At 33.3% G+C, this 17,770-nt stretch overlaps 3 protein-coding genes across 3 annotated transcripts; 2 read left to right on the forward strand and 1 right to left on the reverse strand.

The window, feature by feature from the left end:
- The first annotated feature begins 3,058 nt into the window (after positions 1 to 3,058).
- On the forward strand, positions 3,059 to 7,479 carry LOC107018912 (nudix hydrolase 25). Its single transcript, XM_015219503.2, has 6 exons — positions 3,059 to 3,244; positions 4,622 to 4,672; positions 4,997 to 5,089; positions 5,267 to 5,361; positions 6,883 to 6,994; positions 7,089 to 7,479. The coding sequence occupies exons 1-6, from the start codon at positions 3,179 to 3,181 to the stop codon at positions 7,191 to 7,193; spliced, it is 522 nt and encodes a 173-aa protein (XP_015074989.1). The 5' UTR covers positions 3,059 to 3,178; the 3' UTR covers positions 7,194 to 7,479.
- A 244-nt stretch (positions 7,480 to 7,723) lies between these two features.
- LOC107018483 (60S ribosomal protein L31-like) lies at positions 7,724 to 10,065 on the reverse strand. Its single transcript, XM_015218978.2, has 3 exons — positions 9,940 to 10,065; positions 9,729 to 9,846; positions 7,724 to 8,197 (listed from the first exon to the last, which is right to left on the reverse strand). Exons 2-3 carry the CDS (start codon positions 9,809 to 9,811, stop codon positions 7,918 to 7,920), a joined length of 363 nt encoding a protein of 120 aa, XP_015074464.1. The 5' UTR covers positions 9,812 to 9,846; positions 9,940 to 10,065; the 3' UTR covers positions 7,724 to 7,917.
- Positions 10,066 to 13,552: 3,487 nt separating this feature from the next.
- On the forward strand, positions 13,553 to 17,320 carry LOC107019879 (mitogen-activated protein kinase 17). Its single transcript, XM_015220243.2, has 11 exons — positions 13,553 to 13,626; positions 14,236 to 14,644; positions 14,734 to 14,861; positions 15,174 to 15,233; positions 15,373 to 15,522; positions 15,615 to 15,770; positions 15,848 to 15,985; positions 16,074 to 16,147; positions 16,445 to 16,537; positions 16,635 to 16,893; positions 17,065 to 17,320. The coding sequence occupies exons 1-11, from the start codon at positions 13,624 to 13,626 to the stop codon at positions 17,134 to 17,136; spliced, it is 1,542 nt and encodes a 513-aa protein (XP_015075729.1). The 5' UTR covers positions 13,553 to 13,623; the 3' UTR covers positions 17,137 to 17,320.
- Positions 17,321 to 17,770: the final 450 nt, after the last annotated feature.

Here is a 17,770-nt window from a genome sequence, read left to right on the forward strand (position 1 = left end):
AAACCCATTCATAAAATTATATTGAATATATTGTTAGTTAGTAAACTATTTAACGTGTCTTTGTATGCAAATTAAAAGAACAATAAGGGCAATGTCTTCATTTTGTTTTATAGAAACTCAAGCATTAAAAATATTTTTAAATTTTGTAACATATATTCAAAATTATCTGGCTAACATGTTATTTGGATGTGTCACGTATATACATCCAAGGTGTGAATTATGGTGGGATTCATATAGCAAATTACGAAAAATGAGATAATTAAATATTAAATTAGTGTAATTTGTGTTGTTTGCTTATATAATAATGCAATGGTTTAACTAAAAGCTTAATACATAGTCATTTTTAAAAATTTGACAGCAAATTCTTTAGGCATTCAAAATATTGTTGGTTTTAATTGAGAATCTAAACACGTGATGGGCGAAAGCCTGACGGAGCAATGCCGCGTGGAGGTAGAAGGCCCACGGGTGTATTCTAGAAAAAAGAGTCTATCGTGATTATCCTGTTTCAATCAATCACAAGAAAACTATGGCTAATCTAGTATATTTGGACATGATAGATTTTGATATATAGACGCTATGGCAAACCCTATTCTGTATTCTGTTCTTGCCTCTCCATAATAAAACTGCTCCCCATCTTTCCCGTGGACGTAGCCAATTTATTGGTAAACCACGTAAATCTGTTGTCTTGTTTTTCGCGTTTATATTTTCTCGTATTATCTCGAATTCCGCATAACATTGGAGAAGAAGCAATGACGGTATCTGGGGAATAAGCATCGGCTAACTCTGTGCCAGCAGCCGCGGTAATAAAGAGGATGCAAGCGTTATTCGAAATGATTGGGCGTAAAGTGTCTGTAGGTGGCTTTTTAAGTCCGCCGTCAAATCCCAGGGCTCAACCCTGGACAGGCGGTGGAAACTACCAAGCTAGAGTACGGTAGGGGCAGAAGGAATTTCCGGTGGAGCGGTGAAATGCGTAGAGATCGGAAAGAACACCAACGGTGAAAGCACTCTGCTGGGCTGACACTGACACTGAGAGACGAAAGCTAGGGGAGCGAATGGGGTTAGATATCCCAGTAGTCATAGCCGTAAACGATGGATGCGTATCGATCCGTGCAGTGCTGTAGCTAATGCGTTAAGTATCCCGCCTGGGGAGTACGTTCGCAAGAATGAAACTCAAAGGAATTGACGGCGGCCCGCACAAGCGGTGGAGCATGTGGTTTAATTCGAAGCAAAGCGTTTTTACTTTAATTTTTGAAATTTTATTGAAATTTTTGTAATAGCTACATATATACATTCAGATGTTTAATTGAAACATATCGTAATTCGAATATTTAATAATATTTAATGACAAATTTAAAAAATTACTATTACACTAAACCTATATTATAACAGTAATCTTATGAAAGCAACACTTTTTCAATATAGTAAAAGCATCGATTGAATAAGACTTATCAAATTTAGGATGAAATAGCAATTTAAGTTGACTTTTAGATAAATTGAAATTAGATTATTAACTAAGGGAAAAGGTGATTATATAAGTGGACTTTTACCCCTCTAATTATGCATTGAATTAAGTACTTGTACTCATCCCATTTGCTATTTATTAATTATAATAATGACAAGTTGCTTTTTAATTGATTCCTTACATAATGTCAAAACTAAAAAGTAAGGTGTGGACATTAAGGTTATATTCATTTATTAGAAATAAAATATTTACAAATCGCTGTCAACGAATATCTCTGACGAATATAATTATTTATCTTTTAATTAAATTAAATTTTGATTAAAAAAGTTTTTCTCGATGAAAAATATTTTCTCTTAAATAAGTTTTACGTAACGTAAATTTAGAATAATCAAATTTTAATACGGATATTGAAATCGGAGGAAAAAAATATTGACAAATCCACCTGAAGATGATGCTCTACTTCCATTATTAGATTCTTTTTTCCACTCAAAAGTCTCCAAAAAATGTCAACGTGCCTTTTTTTCCCCACTAATTAATTTTTCTACTGTTTTTGTCCCTTTCTTTTTGTTACGACTTATGAGGAACTTTATATTAATTTTTTCTAAAATAAATAAATATTTTTTTCTTTTTTTAACTCATCTTTTCAATCATAATCCAAGTAAATAGTAACTCATTGACATTTATCCTTTTTGTCATATAAAATGAAACAATAAAAAGGATGAATTGTCAATTAAATATTGCATGCGTTGATTATGATTGAAAGGAGGTTTAGAGAGAAGAAAAGGAAAAAAATAGTTAGAAAATAATAAAATAAAAATCGAACGAAAAATTTAGTACGAATAAAGAAAAATGGGAGTTTTAACACATTTTATTTGAATATTTCGCACGCTATACAATCACATCGACATATAAAATAGTATGAAAAAATCTATATTAAAGCTATTCTTAAACTCGTATTCCTTCTAACCAAGTAAGATTTTTTTACAATCACCTTCCTCTTCTTTTTATTTTTATAATTGCATACATAAAGTCAAAATCAAATTAATATTTATTTATCAATTTAATATATTTTTCCTTCCAAATATTAATTTCTTTAATTTCCCACCTTACTTTTAAATTCCTTTATTCCAGCATAGATAACATGGGGTTGAGTCCATACCCCGTGGAACATATATATTTTAGTTGATATAATACGAATCAGTTTAAGCTAATTAATAATCTACTATGCATATATTTATTTTCTTTCCAAAATAATTAATACACTTTTTGTATAACAAAAAGCTTAAATTTTTATTACTCCTTTTGTTCTTAACAACCAGATCTTGATCTGCGGCATGTATTTAATCAATAATTTATGCATTAGTAAAATAAAATATCAAAATTCAAATTCAGTTACGTTTTTAATCAGATGTCTCGAAGTTAAAACTCGAATTTAAAATCTTAACAGCTGTTATCAAATTATTTTTAGCGAAAAATATTTTTTTTTCTTAATTAGAAGTCTCGGAGTCGGAGTTCGTCATCATCACCTCATTCCTTCCACTAAACTCTTTTTAGCACTTTAATTTTTAAAGTTGCAGTAGTACAAGTTTTGACTTTTATCATATATATTGCTGCAATTGCTGATATCTGATAGTGATTTTTTTTCTCTTTCTCTCTCTGAAACTTTCTCAGTTCTGACTTTGTTTTTTCTCAAACCCAGAAGAAATATATTTATCAATGGAGAATCTCCCTTGTGGTTATCGTCCCAACGTAGGAATTTGTCTCATCAATCATGATCATTTGGTATATTTCTCTCATTTATTCAACTTTTTTATTCATTTTACTAACAAATTGAAGGCTTAAAACCCATGTTTACTCTGTTTTTTCTGGTGTGATGTGTTGGGTTTCTCTGTTTGGATCTGAGCAACTTTTTTTTTTTTTTGGAGTTTGTTGAAATTAAATTACATGATTACTGATATTTGTACTAAAAAGGGTCATAAATTGAGATTTAGATATTTATGTTTGTTAGTGTACTTATTGATCTAACCTGTATTTATTTAGGGAAATCTTTTTATTTTCTTCATATTTATGAGAAACAAAAGAAAAAATCTATATAGGGATGCTAAAAATGAGCTTTTTTTAACTTTATGTTAGTAATATCTTTTACTAAACTGTTGATTTTTAGTATTTGAGTTGTAGCGGTAGGTAGTTGTATCCTTTTAATTTGTCAAACGAGATTCAATGGCGGAGTTAGAATTTTCATCAAGAGGGTTCAAAATATGAAGAAGTAGGTACACACAAAGAAGTCGAGTGTGTTCAACATCTATTATGTATAGATAAAAAATAATTTGAATCATGTATAAACAGTGTAATTTTCTGTCGAAGAGGGTTAGGATGACCCGACTGGCACCTCGAGTTAGAAAACAAAGGACTAGACAAGCTCAAAAACATAAAGAAGAAAATAAAGGAACATGACACTCAAGGGTGTGGCTTCGTGATCAATGAACTGAGTTGAGAACCATGAGTTTTTAGGTTCAAATCCCAGCAGAGTCAAAAACTTAGGTGGTTTATTCCTTTCTATCCTAGCTTGGTGGATAGAGTTATAGTTACTAACTGGTACATGTTGTTGGTGAGAGGTGGTATGTATCCATGGAATTAGTCGAGGGAACAGTATGTTAAGTTGAGCTAGGAAGTTTTTAGAGTGAAGTGGATTGTGGTTAAATCTAGTATGCAGTCTGGAATGAGAATAGACGGTAAATAGAACAGTTCAATTGAAGGAATCAATAAAGGGAGCAGAAAAAACGAGTCCGCTGATTGTCATTGTGTTACTGTTCCATAAACAAAGTTGTTAATTCCAAATAGCAGTAAAAGCAATATATCTCAGCCAGTAAAGTACTTAAGTTTTGAAGGGAATGACTTTGCAACAGTAGGATGTACTTCTGATTTTCTCTCCTTAGATAGTTCCGTGTTAAGTATCGGATGCATTTTGTTTTCACTTGATCAGAAATTTCTAATGATAACTTCCCCTTTTCCTTCTTTGTTTACATGCAATAAATGTAATCATAAATTAGATAAGTACTTTCATTTGTATTTTGATCAATAAAAATGTTGTAAATGGTACGTTTACTAAATATAAAGACGTAAAATCTGGGGTCTTATCTGGTTATGATGCAATTGCAGGTCTTTGTGGCTTCCAGATTGAATGTACCCGGAGCATGGCAAATGCCACAGGTAACATTGTTATAAACCTTCTCTGTAGAAAAAGGCTCAGTACCAGCTTTTGTAGAATACAGTTATATTCTAGCCTTGATTAGTAACATAAGGATACGGTGTAATAAATTTTATTTTGAAAGCAGGAGATTCAAGATTATCGTATTATGGTTCATCCTTCGGTGAAAATCAATTGCCTGTATTTGTTAAAACTAAGTTGTGACACCTAGTTGCCAAATGCTAAGTATTTTAGCAATATAACACACTAATTTGTACATTTTTTTACTCAATATTCTTAACTGTGCTGGTACTGTTTAGCTATCTAATGGTAATTAACTTGAATAGGGGGGCATTGAAGATGGAGAGGACCCAAAATCTGCTGCCATTAGGGAATTGCGAGAGGAAACTGGAATAACATCAGCTGAAATAATTGCAGAGGTCCGTCTAACGTGAAAATTTTTCATTAGTTAGATGTATATGTATAGATTATGTCATGTTAAATATTAATTCCCCTCTGACCGCAAAGTATTTATCCGGCAAGAAACGTGAAACCTTGGTGTCCAAAAGCTCGAATGATTAGATCATTTATTTATAATGGTTGTTTCATATCGTCAGGTCCCACAATGGTTGACGTATGACTTCCCACCAGCCGTAAAGGCCAAAGTAAACCGTCTTTGGGGAGGAGAATGGCATGGACAGGCACAGAAATGGTAGGTATCCTATGATTTGCTTGATATAATTGTGCTTTGTTCTTTTATGGCAAAATATATCTTCAAGAAATATTGTGTTTATCCATAAAACACCTTTTTCCTGGGAGGAACTTGTATGTTTGCATTATCAAACTTTAGAGATGCCTTATTCATATTTTGCCTATGAAACAACGTTACAAGCTGCTGCCATCAGTCCTCTTTCATGTATCGGTTAAGCCTTGTAAAAGTAGATCACATAGGTGGATCAGAAAATATATGAGTTAAAATCTTCATTCGACGACCAAAATTAAGATGTCCATCTAATCCTACTTTTTTCACTTTCTTTATTTGCTTGTTGGCATGCATTCGTGTAGATATTTGTACTCGTCCTCCTCCGCTGGTAAAAGATAGTATTCCTGTGCATGTGATAAAACAATGGATTATTCTCCAAAAGAACATCATTCCTGTGTAAGATAGTGCAAATTAACAGTCCATTAGAGTTCTCTTGTTTTCTTGCCGTTTGCATAAAAGGAACAATGTTAAGTAGTTTTTCCATCTATTATGAACTATCTCATTGTTCCTCTTGGTCTCTGCTGAATGTTTCCAGCTTCACACAACATGTTTCCGAATTCCATGTGATGTAAGAAAGTGAATTTCTTCTACAATTGGATTTAATGTCCTAAAGGAGTTCAAATAAATAGAAATACTTTATCATTTGATGTGAAAGAAAAACTGTGCATCCTGAGCACAGTATTGATAGTTCACTGCTGTATATCCTCTCTTTGAATATGAAACGATGCCAACATATCTCATGTTGAGAGAAGTGTTATTTTTGGAATTCACCTACATTCGATGCATCGTTCTGTTTTAATGATGCACCAAGAAGATATTAGGAAAATTTGTCTTTTAGATTGAGTTACATCTTAGTCTATCCTCTATTGAATTATGTCAAACCAAGTGATGAATAATCATGGAGAGTTAGAGCAGTATATAGATCTTGTACATACTCGGGGACTTGGAGCGTATGTGGGCAGTGATTCGAGTCCAATACTTCCTGACTCCTGTGTTCCCGGGGGGATAACTATGTTGCATCTACCCGGAAGTGGGTACTTGTATTTGATAAGAGTGTGTAGATATCCATTACCGGTATATGTAGTTTTCTGCTGTTTTTAAATTTAGAAGCACAGTACGAAGTACTCTCGTAGGTGCTGGTTCTGGTAAAGCATAAGCCTGCAATTGGATCTAGATTTCCTGCTTCTACTTTTGTAAAATGAAGATTTTGCATCAATTTCTTTCACATCATAGCAAGTACTTGTGCTAAAAGATCAGCGCCTGATGCTGCTTTTTTACTTGTTTATATTTTGGATTCACCCATCAGTTGATGAAAGAAGTATATAATAGCATCTGCACATGCACTCGATAAGCTTTGTCTAGTTTTCAGCCAAAATGACACAGTTCTGTTCTCATGAACGAATAGTAGTTCTTCCGGAGACATTGAAGTTAACTATTACATATAAATAAAGGATTTTATGCATCTGGCAGGTTTCTTATGCTATCTACCAATGCTGAAAGTGAAATCAACTTAGCAACTGGTGAAGCAGAAGCAGAATTCTCAGAGTGGAAGTGGGCAAGACCAGAAGAAGTAATTGAGCAGGTATTTTCCGAAGTGGATAACCAGTTTTAAACTTCATAATATCAACGTATGTCAAAACACTAACTGTGAACCTTGTCGTCCTAAACAATGACAGGCTGTAGACTACAAGAGGCCAACGTATGAGGAGGTTGTTAGGACTTTTCAGTCTTACCTCAATGATGGTAGCAAAGCTGCTAAATGCCAATCAACGAAATGGTGAATCCTGTGCATGTTGTTTGCATATAGTCCTCATTCCTTACACAGGTTTACTTGTTATTGGGTGGGATTCAGAACTTTCTTTAGGCTCCTTGTACATGAACTTGTCTGCTAAGATCTGCAAATATAGGTTGATGATCTGATTGTAATAAAATACTTCTTTCCACATGTTAATTGATTGTCTGAGAAAGTAAATGTCATCGAGTAGTCGAACTATACTTCCTATAGTGAAAGACCAATGTCTAGCAGTTGCAATGATCAAGTTGAGCAAAGAAGTTAATTTTGTTGTTCATGACCAATTCATTTGAACTCGAGTTGTATGGTTGCATATCTGGGTTTTACTCACCATCACCTTACAATCTTCTGTCAATTTTCCCAACATTTTCCAGAAATAATGGTGTGATATTGGGTTTGACATGAAGATCACAAGAATATGTCATAGTAAAAGGCTTTCTAGCTAGCACAGACACCCAACAATAACCCTTGTAGACGCTACTATTATATAAAGCACAACCAAAACCACAGTACAAAATCTAGAAATCACTAACATACTTGCATGATCATATACTGAAACAGCAGATAATTGGATCTCGTAAGCACAAGGCACACAAATATAACAATCAGGATTGCGAAGTAGACCATATTAGTCAAGGAACAAATTAAGTTTCGAAACAAAATTGATGATTCTCAAATAAATTATGTGTCTATTGTTCTCAACTACTGATAGCTTAATCTTCATCCTCAATGATCTTGGTGCCAAGTCCCTTCAATCCCTCTGGTGGGATCTCAGTTACAGTAACCAAAGAGTAGAGCTCTTCCTTTGCATCTTCGTCATCATTTCTCTTGCGAGCAATACGAACTCTGACTCTTCTTGGGACACTTCGGATACCTCTGCTCCAGATGTGCTTGTTCAACTTCACGTCCACTCTGACATCCTTTGTGCCCATAGCTTTCACTGCAAACTTCCGGATCTCCTTGATGGCTGTGGGGGCCTTCTTTTTGAATGTACTGTTACCAAAGCATAGCATTCTAATGTTAGACCACTGCTCATCATGGAGCAGCATTTATACTAAAGCTGAACGTCTCCGTTTACAGTTGCACCAAGCAGAAAGAAGATATTGACAGACTAATCTATCTCCACCAAAAGATAAAGCTGATAATCCTGGTCTAGGATACAACACATCATAATTTTACAGGAGAGCATCTAGGGTTCACCAACAAAAATACACAGCATACACATCATATTAACAACACAAAATCAGTTAAAACACAACAAAAGAAATTATTATAACCATAGCGACAATATGAAATATCTGGACAGTCTCTATTAAAGCTTAATCTGAGTGATTTTGGTGTACAATAGTTATGCAGCATGCCAATATTATTTCCTAACAGCAACCTGAACAAAATGGGTTTTAACTTACTTACTATTCCATTGTTCTTTTTACACTAGTTCACAATTTGGCCCACTGTTCACACATTTTTAGTGCACTCTTACTCATGCACACTATAACCTGGCTATCTATATAGTTGTGAGCGCAGAACCTAAATTACATGGAAAAAGATGAAGTTGACCTAAATAATGAACAATTTTTTATGACTTCCATTCACAAACGAAACCTTTTAATAGCCATTAAAGTTAATGCAGCAATAAAATTCACTAAATTAGTGCCCTATATAACTCCTAAAAAGTCCTCCACCATCTTCTTCCCCACAGGTCCCCAGCACTGAATTCTAGACAGTTTTCATAAACTTTTTTGTCCATTATTTTGGTCAACTTCACCTTTTTCACCTCATTTAGGTTCCGCTCATAGTTGTCAAATGAGCTATCGGAAACTCTTAATTACAAAAATTGCTAATATTAGGAAATTAATTTGATTAACTATTTTTTCCACCCTAGAACTATTTAACTAAATAGCGCACTACATTGAATGGGGTACCAGCAGTAAAGAAGATTGTGAGGGTACTTCAACAGCCATTAAACCCGGTTTGCCAATGGAAGTCATTCTAAATTAGTACACTTCCGGCAGTTTTCATAAACCTTTTTTGTCCATTATTTTGGTCACTTCGCCTTTTTTCACCTCATTCAGGTTTCGCTCATAGTCGAAAAATGAGATATGGAGACACTTAGTCATATTCTATCACCAGATAACTAAAAATTGGAAATAAAAAAGCACCAAACAAATTTTCTTAACCATAAAATAGACAAAAGTAATCAACTCTATAGAATTAATAGATCAACTTCACATTTTTTTTCACGTCATTTAGGCTCCACACTCACAGTTCTTAAATGAGCTAGAACTCAAAATGGACTCCGTACTATGAAGCACTTACATAACAAGATTGGATATGAAACAACACAGTTATATCTTCTAGGACCTAATTTTCTTCATATAATCATAAAATTGACAATAGCAAAATCAGCTCTATTTAAGAAAACATGAGTTTTTTGGTACAATAACAAAACAATGATTCAGATTATCAAAATTTGTAATCAAAATCGTACTAAACAGAAATCCAAAACAAAAACAGTGATTACCAGCCATGCAAGCGCTTGTGGAGGTTGATGGTGTACTCCCTGGTAACCACTTCCTCTTTTCTTCCTTTGGTTTTGTCCGACATTTTCAACTCCTTTTAAGTCTAAAACTTACACTTCCCTGCAAACAATGAACAGAAATTCGTGCTTCAATTAGCTTAAACCCTAAACAACAACCACAATGGAGGAAGAAAAGTAGAGCTGAGCAACTTACTAGGGTTTCAATGGAGACGGCGAGAGACCGGGCCGTGAAGCAGCGGAAGTGCTGTTTTGTAGGCTTTGCTCTCTAGCTGGGCCTGCCTACTTTAGCTGTTCATGTTATTTGGGCTTCCTCGGCCCACAGATGGCAAATTTTCAGAATGGTCCATATGGCTTTGATAATTTGTCCATAAAGTCTACTACTATTAAGGATCATAAATACAAATAATTATATATTATCTCATTAATCAGTAATTTCATATCAGATTTAAGTCAGAAACACAGATAAATAGGGAGAAAATAAATCGAGCGAGAGAGGAAAGAGACGAGCAAGAGAGTCAACATGTATCTTTCAATACTAGATACATGTATCTCCGTTACCATATACATTCTAGAATGTAGATAGAGATGCGAGCGAGAGTGGGAAAAGACGAGCAAAAGAGTCAACATGTATCTTTTGATACTGGAAACATGTATCTTTGATACAGGTACACAGATAGAGGCAAGTTAAAGAGGAGAGAGGCGAGTACGAGAGTTAACATGTATCTTTTGATCCTAGATACATGTAACTTTGATACCGGATGCATTATTGAAATACATATACTGGAGAAATAAGCGAATAAGAGAGAAAAGAGACAAGCAAGAGAGTTAACATGTTTCGTTTAATACTAGATAAATGCATTTTTGTTACCAGATACATTATAAAATATAGATGCATAGAGAGATGCGAGCGAAAGAAGAAAGAGACCGACAAGAGAGTCAACATATATCTTTTGATACTATACATCTTTGCTACCAAATAAATTTTGAAATACAAATACACAGGGAAGAGGTTGAGAGTCAACATGTATCTTTTGATACTAAAACTATTACCAACTTTAGTTACTTACAATGGATCCAACCTCGCTATAGGTGTTGGAGATATTTTATAAAAGTGCTAATGACTGCTAAAAATACATATTTAATGCGAATTAAGTTAATATTATTAATTAAATGTTGCTAAAAATTATTTTAAATATAGTGTTTAACCCGAATATATCTGAGATACATGTATTTAAATATTATTTGGCAAATTAACTGTGGTGAGCAATTTCGAAACTTAAAAAAAGACACATAACTAAACTATAAACTAGTCTTGCTTGCTATTTATTTATTTTTGTGAGCTTATGTTCAACCTATTAGATTATATATACAATTTCCTTTTCTTTTTGGAACATTTAGAAATTAATTTTAGCTAGACGGTTTTGAGCATACAATTTTATATATTTTCCAAGATATATTTTCTATGTTAAACTTATCTTTTAATTAGTAATATCTTCATTGTGCAACTTCTCTACATCAATATTTTAAACGGCATATTCAAACAAATGATCTCAAATAAATAAAATATCAAGGATAGTCTATAAATTTATAATGTTCTTTGGCAAGTGGAAGAGACAAACCATTAAATTTGAACTCCTAATTTCCCATATATATATATATTTGGCTCAAGTATATCAATTTGACTTTGAAATTTGTTGATACAATTTATTTTATTATAGCAAGAGACAAACTACATATTCCATCCACCTTGTTTTGAAATGTATATATCTTAGACCAACGAGGGTTGTGATGGAATGTTGAGTACTCCTTCATCCTTAATCAAGAGGTTTCGGGTTCGAGTTTTCTTGGGCACGGAGTTGCCTTTGTTAGGGAGCGCTTTATCCCAATATGAAACTCAGGCGCAAATTCAGATTTAGTTAGACTCGAATGTGAATACCGAACAACAAATGAAAAAAAAAGAAAGAAAAGAAATGTATGTATCTTAGAAACATTATTTAATTGTCATGACAAACAATAGGAGTATAAAATAACCATTTTACTTTATTTAATTATACATCTAATTTATCTATGGTTCAAAGTCGACCTTTATTACATCAATTAGTTGATAAAATTAAGAGTCTCCTAATAATTATGTCTACATCAATTGGACAACTCAACTAATGACATCAAGGGTTGCTGTCAAAAGAATCCAAGAAAAATCTTTATATTGAAAGTTTAATTTCTCCACATCTCATCATAGCAAAAAAAATAAAAAGAAAACAAGTGTATATATAGTAACGAAAAATCTGATAAGATACGTAATATTACAAAATAAAGTAACGTATAATTTAAATTTAATCAAGTTTTTTAAACGGACTTCTAATACTAAGTGAAAATAGAAACTTCGAACATCGAATAGGAGACATGTGTATTTTGTGTTGTTCGTCAAATTCTAGCAAGATGAAGAAATATAAGAAAATTTGAATGAAATAATGTAATATAATATAATAATCTTTCTCTACTTATGACTTTTTTTAATTAAATCATTTCTGTAATTATCATTAGATTAGTTGGGATATATTGATTTCGTTACAAATATTATTTTATCTAATATAATATTATTTTTTTCACAAAAAAACACACATGAAAAATATAATAGAATACATCAAATTAAAAATATTGTTAGATAATTTTTTTTTAATTTTAAGTTATAAATGAGAGTAAAAGACAATTTCCTTAAAGTTCGAGGTCAACCCTATCTATCATTGTTTTTTCTAAATAAATCAAAAGGGATTACACGTTATTTGTGGTTGGCTTAGTAAATAATTAACCACTAGTTGTTAGATTAATATAACTAACTAATTAGTTCATCTTCAATAATTATAGGATATCTCATCTACTTTATCACTTATCGCGTATGAAGTTAGAATATTTTTCAATAATAATTTGTAAGTTTGGAATGACGTGTTTTGAATTTTTCAAAAATATATATTTGGCTTATAAAATTTGTATTAAACAAGCAATTTGTCAAAACTAAAAATATTGTCCTTGGCCGTACCAAAAATAAATGTGCGTGGAGTTTGGTATATAAATAATATGTACATCTTATGTCGACATTTAACTATTGCTCCTGTTATAGCTTTATCCGTTTCAAAATAAGTATAGTGTTGATAAAAATAATAATTATCTTAATAGTGTTCGATTCTTTGAAAAACATAAAATAAAAATAATTAACATAATAAATTATACTTTATATTTTTTATTAATAAACGTAAAATAAGCTAAAACGAAACAACATCCTCAAGAACAGGTAAAATGTTTGGTTGTTATCAGTTTGTCCTAACTGACTAAAGCCTTTAAAGTTTTCACTGAAAAAATTCTCACTACTTACCTCAGTTTGCAAAAGGTCTGCTCTTCTCCAATTCTTCATAACTTCCTTACACATTCTATTTTCATATTCTCTGGATTCAAAAATCGTCTCTTCGATTAATATTAATTGAAATTATATCTGAATCATCTTTCGCGCTACCTCAATTCTACTTTATTATTATTTGGATAAAAGCTTGTTTGTGGGAACATTGTGATATGGACAAGTAAAGCTGACATATTCTAAATTTGCCTATTTTTTTAAAAGAAAAAATTATTTAGACGTGCTACACTTTCTTGAAGGTATAAATATAAAGTCTTACCAGAAAATGTGGAGAGAAGAAGACATATTATTATTATTATTATCATCTAAAAGTTGTTTTCCCTAACACAATAATTCAGAGGTACAAACTTTAATTTTGATTTTTCTCAAACTTTCATTGTTCTTATTTTTAACTTTTTTGACATATTGTAGGTCTTGGATTTGATTTTAAACAGGTGCATCTTAAATTGAAGTATAAATACTAAAAAAATGGTAACTTTACTTTTTCTTTTCTTTTAATTACTGCATTTATTTGCTTGAGTCGAGGATTTTTGATAACAGTCTTTCTAGTAGTAAGGTCTGCATTCAGTCTACCCTCTTCAGACACCACTTTGTAGGATTGCACTGGATATGTTGTTGCTGTTGTAAACAGTTTAGTCAATCTCAATGGTGTTTCTCTAATTGTAGTTCACTCTGTTAGTTTTAGCTGTTGAATTTGTGATTGCAACTTTTTGTTTCTTAGTATTTTCTGTCTTTGTTAAACTATGAATGTTTATCAATTTTTCATTGCTAGTGTTAGAGTGGGCTAAAGTTCCACATTGGTTGAGGAATGTATTGATGGTTTGATTATATGATCTTGGACAATCATCTTCTCACGAGCCGGGTAATGTCCCATATTGGTTGGAGATTGTATTGATGGTCTCAGTGGCGTAGCCACATAGTGGTAATTGGACACCCTTCGTTGAAAAAAAATTATATGTATACACGTAAAATGATATAGGAAATGATTAACATAAGAAATTCCTGGCTCCGCCACTGAATGGTCTGCTTATATGGACTTGGGCACGTACAGTTCTAATCATGTCTTTTATAATATCTCAGAGAATGCCTTTCAAGGAATTCTTCACTGAATATGGTGAAGCACATCAATATGAAATCCAAGAGGTTGTTGGAAAGGGGAGCTACGGTGTTGTTGCATCAGCGGTTGATACTCATACAGGAAAGAAGGTAGCGATAAAGAAGATCAACAATGTTTTTGAACATGTCTCGGAAGCCACTCGTATTCTTAGAGAAATAAAGCTCCTAAGGTTGCTTCGACATCCAGACATTGTTGAAATAAAACATATTCTGTTACCTCCATGTCCAAGAGAATTCAAGGATATATATGTTGTTTTCGAGTTGATGGAGTGTGACCTTCAGCATGTCATTAAGGCTAACGGCAGTCTCTCGCCTGCACATTATCAATTCTTCTTGTATCAGCTTCTTCGAGGCTTAAAATATATGCACACAGGTAGCTGTTCTTCATTTTTCTCTCTGTTATTCAAGTTAGATTTCTCTTTTGCATATTTTGACTTATTCTCTCATTTATTGATTCAACAGCAAACGTGTTCCATCGAGATTTGAAGCCAAAGAACATTTTAGCAAATGCAGATTGCAAGCTGAAACTTTGTGATTTTGGGCTTGCTCGGGCAGCATTTGGCGATACACCATCTGCTATTTTCTGGACTGTATGAAGCATTTCTCTATTTGAACTTTTTCCGATATATCTTAACCATAATATCCAGCCAAAAGGTCTCAAAATGTCAAGTTATTACACCTCTTTCAAGCTATGTTGCTTGAACTCTTCAAATATGTTGACGAGTACATGTTAGATCCTCCAAAAGTAGTGCAAATTTGGAGAATCCAAGCAGCATACATTTCAATAACCTCATAACACTCCTCTTTGTTTCGTAGTCTATCCCTTCTTTTTCTAGAATTATACGTAAACACGATTTTTGATTTATTCCAAGTAAGATTCTTAACTTCATTGCTCTGTATAGGACTATGTGGCAACTCGTTGGTACCGTGCTCCTGAACTTTGTGGTTCATTTTACTCCAAAGTAAGTATGTCATTTATAGGTAACTTGCATTCTTATATACTTCTGTTTCTTATCTGGTAACGCTTCTCAAGTTCGTTAGATTTTTCATGTGATCTTTCAAGAATTTTGCATCATTTCTAAAACAATCTACTTATTGCAGTACACCCCGGCAGTTGATATGTGGAGTATAGGATGTATATTTGCAGAAATGCTTACAAAGCAGCCATTGTTTCCGGGGGATGATGTCGTCCACCAATTGGATTTGATTACTGATTTGCTTGGTTCTCCATCCACTGAAGTTATTTCAAGGGTTTGTCCTTCCCTTTTCTCAGTTGAAGTCAATAAGTTAGTTATGTATACGAATAGCCAAATAAGTCTGATCCATTTTCCCCATATGTGTAGATTAAAAATGACAAAGCAAGAATACATTTAAGCAGCATGACGAAGAAAGCTCCTGTTCCTCTCTCTCAAAAATTTCCGGATATAGATCCGTTAGCTCTAAAATTACTTGAGAGTTTGATTGCTTTTGACCCCAAAGATCGCCCGTCTGCTGAAGAGGTAGGACTTAGAAAACATATTACAGTTATTGCAGTTTGTGATGCAAGTTTTATTCCATTCATGTTGTACTAATACAGGCACTAGCACATCCGTACTTCCGTGGTTTAGCAAACATTGAGAATGAACCATCTGCTCGGCCTATTTCAAAATCTGAATTCGACTTTGAAAGAAGGAAACTATCAAAAGAGGATATTACAGAACTCATCTACCGGGAGGTATGAGTTGTCGATCATTCTTATCTTTCGTGGACATTCATTTTGTTCTGCCTCCGTTGTGCTACAACATTGATGTTTCCCTGGACAGATTTTAGAGTACCACCCTCAGATGTTGCAGGAGTATCTTCACGGCACTGAACATACTAGCTTTTTGTACCCAAGGTACTGTCAATAGTTCTCTTTATTCATCCACTTGTGTGTTGCAACTACATCCCGCACCCATACTTGAAGCAGTGTTCTTCCACTCAGTTTCAATCTGTGTGATATCCGTCATCTGGTCATGTATTAGTAGAAATTGTTGTAATGGATCAAAATGAGCTTCGAGAATATTTCCAAAATGTATCACTCGAATTGACACATAATATATATACACGTCTTCCATCAGGAGTTTGAGAATATTTCTCTCGATCGTTCTGAAGTCTTCCCAATATACTAACATGAATTTTGATCTGCATTTAGTGGTGTTGATTGCTTTAAGGAACAATTCGACTTACTTGAGGGAGATGGAAGAAATATTACGCACCATCCAAGGCGATATACCTCTTTGCCCAGGTTAGTTAACCCTGATATATGTTATTGCTTACATATAAGAGTAGTGTGAGATAAAGTTTGCTTACTCTCAAATAAACTCATCATTTTTTTTCGACAGAGAGCGTGTCTATGTTTCAATAGATGAGGAAGCTGATCAACATGATGATTACGGAAGACATGTTGAAACAGTTGTTGCTCATAAGCGACTTCCAAGCCAGAGAGGATCAGACGAGGTCAACAAAGCTGATTCTAGTAATGAAAATGAAGGTCATAGTCAGAATGAGCTTAGTCCAACAAGCAACACAGCGCGTTGCTTAATAAGAAGTGCTAGCATTAGCTTTTCCAAGTGCGTTGGGGCAGTGTGGGATGACTGTGAGGTAAGTTCATTCTTCTCATATGTCACATTTTAATCTTTCGAAAACAACTCACTCACAAAAGAAAGAAACACTTCTCTATTGTTCATGTTTTCTTCTTAACTCTGCATTTCTCTCCTCAGAATACAACTTACTAACGATATGTTCTCTTCTTAACTCTGCATTTCTCCTCAGGATACAACTTACAAACGATATGATAATGGGATTAGTAGATCGTCAAAGGAGCCAGCAACGTTGTATGCTTAACTTCTTTCTTCTGGCGCGGATGAGCTGCTGATAGATTTCTGATTAGTAACACTAGCTAGAATGTAACAGTTTAGCTACTAAGAGGTCCAAGACCTAGCCATTTTCGTCTGTATGGCGTTCTAGATTAGTTTTATATGCTTCGATAGCTTCATCGAACACAATGAATGAGAAGAGTTCAATTTTACTACCTTTTGCAACTATTTTCATGTATATAATCTACTCTATTTTGCTCTCCTAAAGATTTGGTAATTGTTCTTTGTCAAAATCTTACTTTTATTTGAAAACGATCTCTTTCTTTCTATGTTTTGTTTTTCAAAAGTTTGGTTCGACGTCCAGTGTAACGATTTCGAAACTATGGTGGACTGAAGATCCAACTTTTATTGATCTTTTATTAAAAATAAAAATAATATATATATGGACATTTTAAGTAGCAATTAAATCATTCATGAACAAATCAAAGTAGCAACAAATTTACAGTTCAGATAGTTATCTTCAAATATTAATCCTCAAGAAGAGCTCATATGTATTTTTGTTGATGTATGTCGTGTAAAGGAACCCGTCTTTGATTTTCCTCGAAAAGTAGTTAGAGGGCACAATATTCTTGACAAAAAAAATATGGTCTTTTAAGCACAAT

The sequence above is a fragment of the Solanum pennellii genome, chromosome 5 (assembly GCF_001406875.1).
Source record: "Solanum pennellii chromosome 5, SPENNV200".
NCBI lineage: Eukaryota > Viridiplantae > Streptophyta > Magnoliopsida > Solanales > Solanaceae > Solanum > Solanum pennellii.

Bases quoted from the DNA above. Each gene is read 5' to 3' on its own strand.
- LOC107018912 (XM_015219503.2), top strand. From the start codon at position 3,179: ATGGAGAATCTCCCTTGTGGTTATCGTCCCAACGTAGGAATTTGTCTC. The intron at 5,090-5,266 runs GTCCGTCTAACG...TCATATCGTCAG, and splicing joins CAGCTGAAATAATTGCAGAG to GTCCCACAATGGTTGACGTA. The intron at 6,995-7,088 runs GTATTTTCCGAA...AAACAATGACAG, and splicing joins CAGAAGAAGTAATTGAGCAG to GCTGTAGACTACAAGAGGCC.
- LOC107018483 (XM_015218978.2), bottom strand. From the start codon at position 9,811: ATGTCGGACAAAACCAAAGGAAGAAAAGAGGAAGTGGTTACCAGGGAG. The intron at 8,198-9,728 runs GTAATCACTGTT...CTTTGGTAACAG, and splicing joins CACAAGCGCTTGCATGGCTG to TACATTCAAAAAGAAGGCCC.
- LOC107019879 (XM_015220243.2), top strand. The intron at 15,234-15,372 runs GTAAGTATGTCA...TACTTATTGCAG, and splicing joins GTGGTTCATTTTACTCCAAA to TACACCCCGGCAGTTGATAT. The intron at 16,894-17,064 runs GTAAGTTCATTC...ATTTCTCCTCAG, and splicing joins CAGTGTGGGATGACTGTGAG to GATACAACTTACAAACGATA.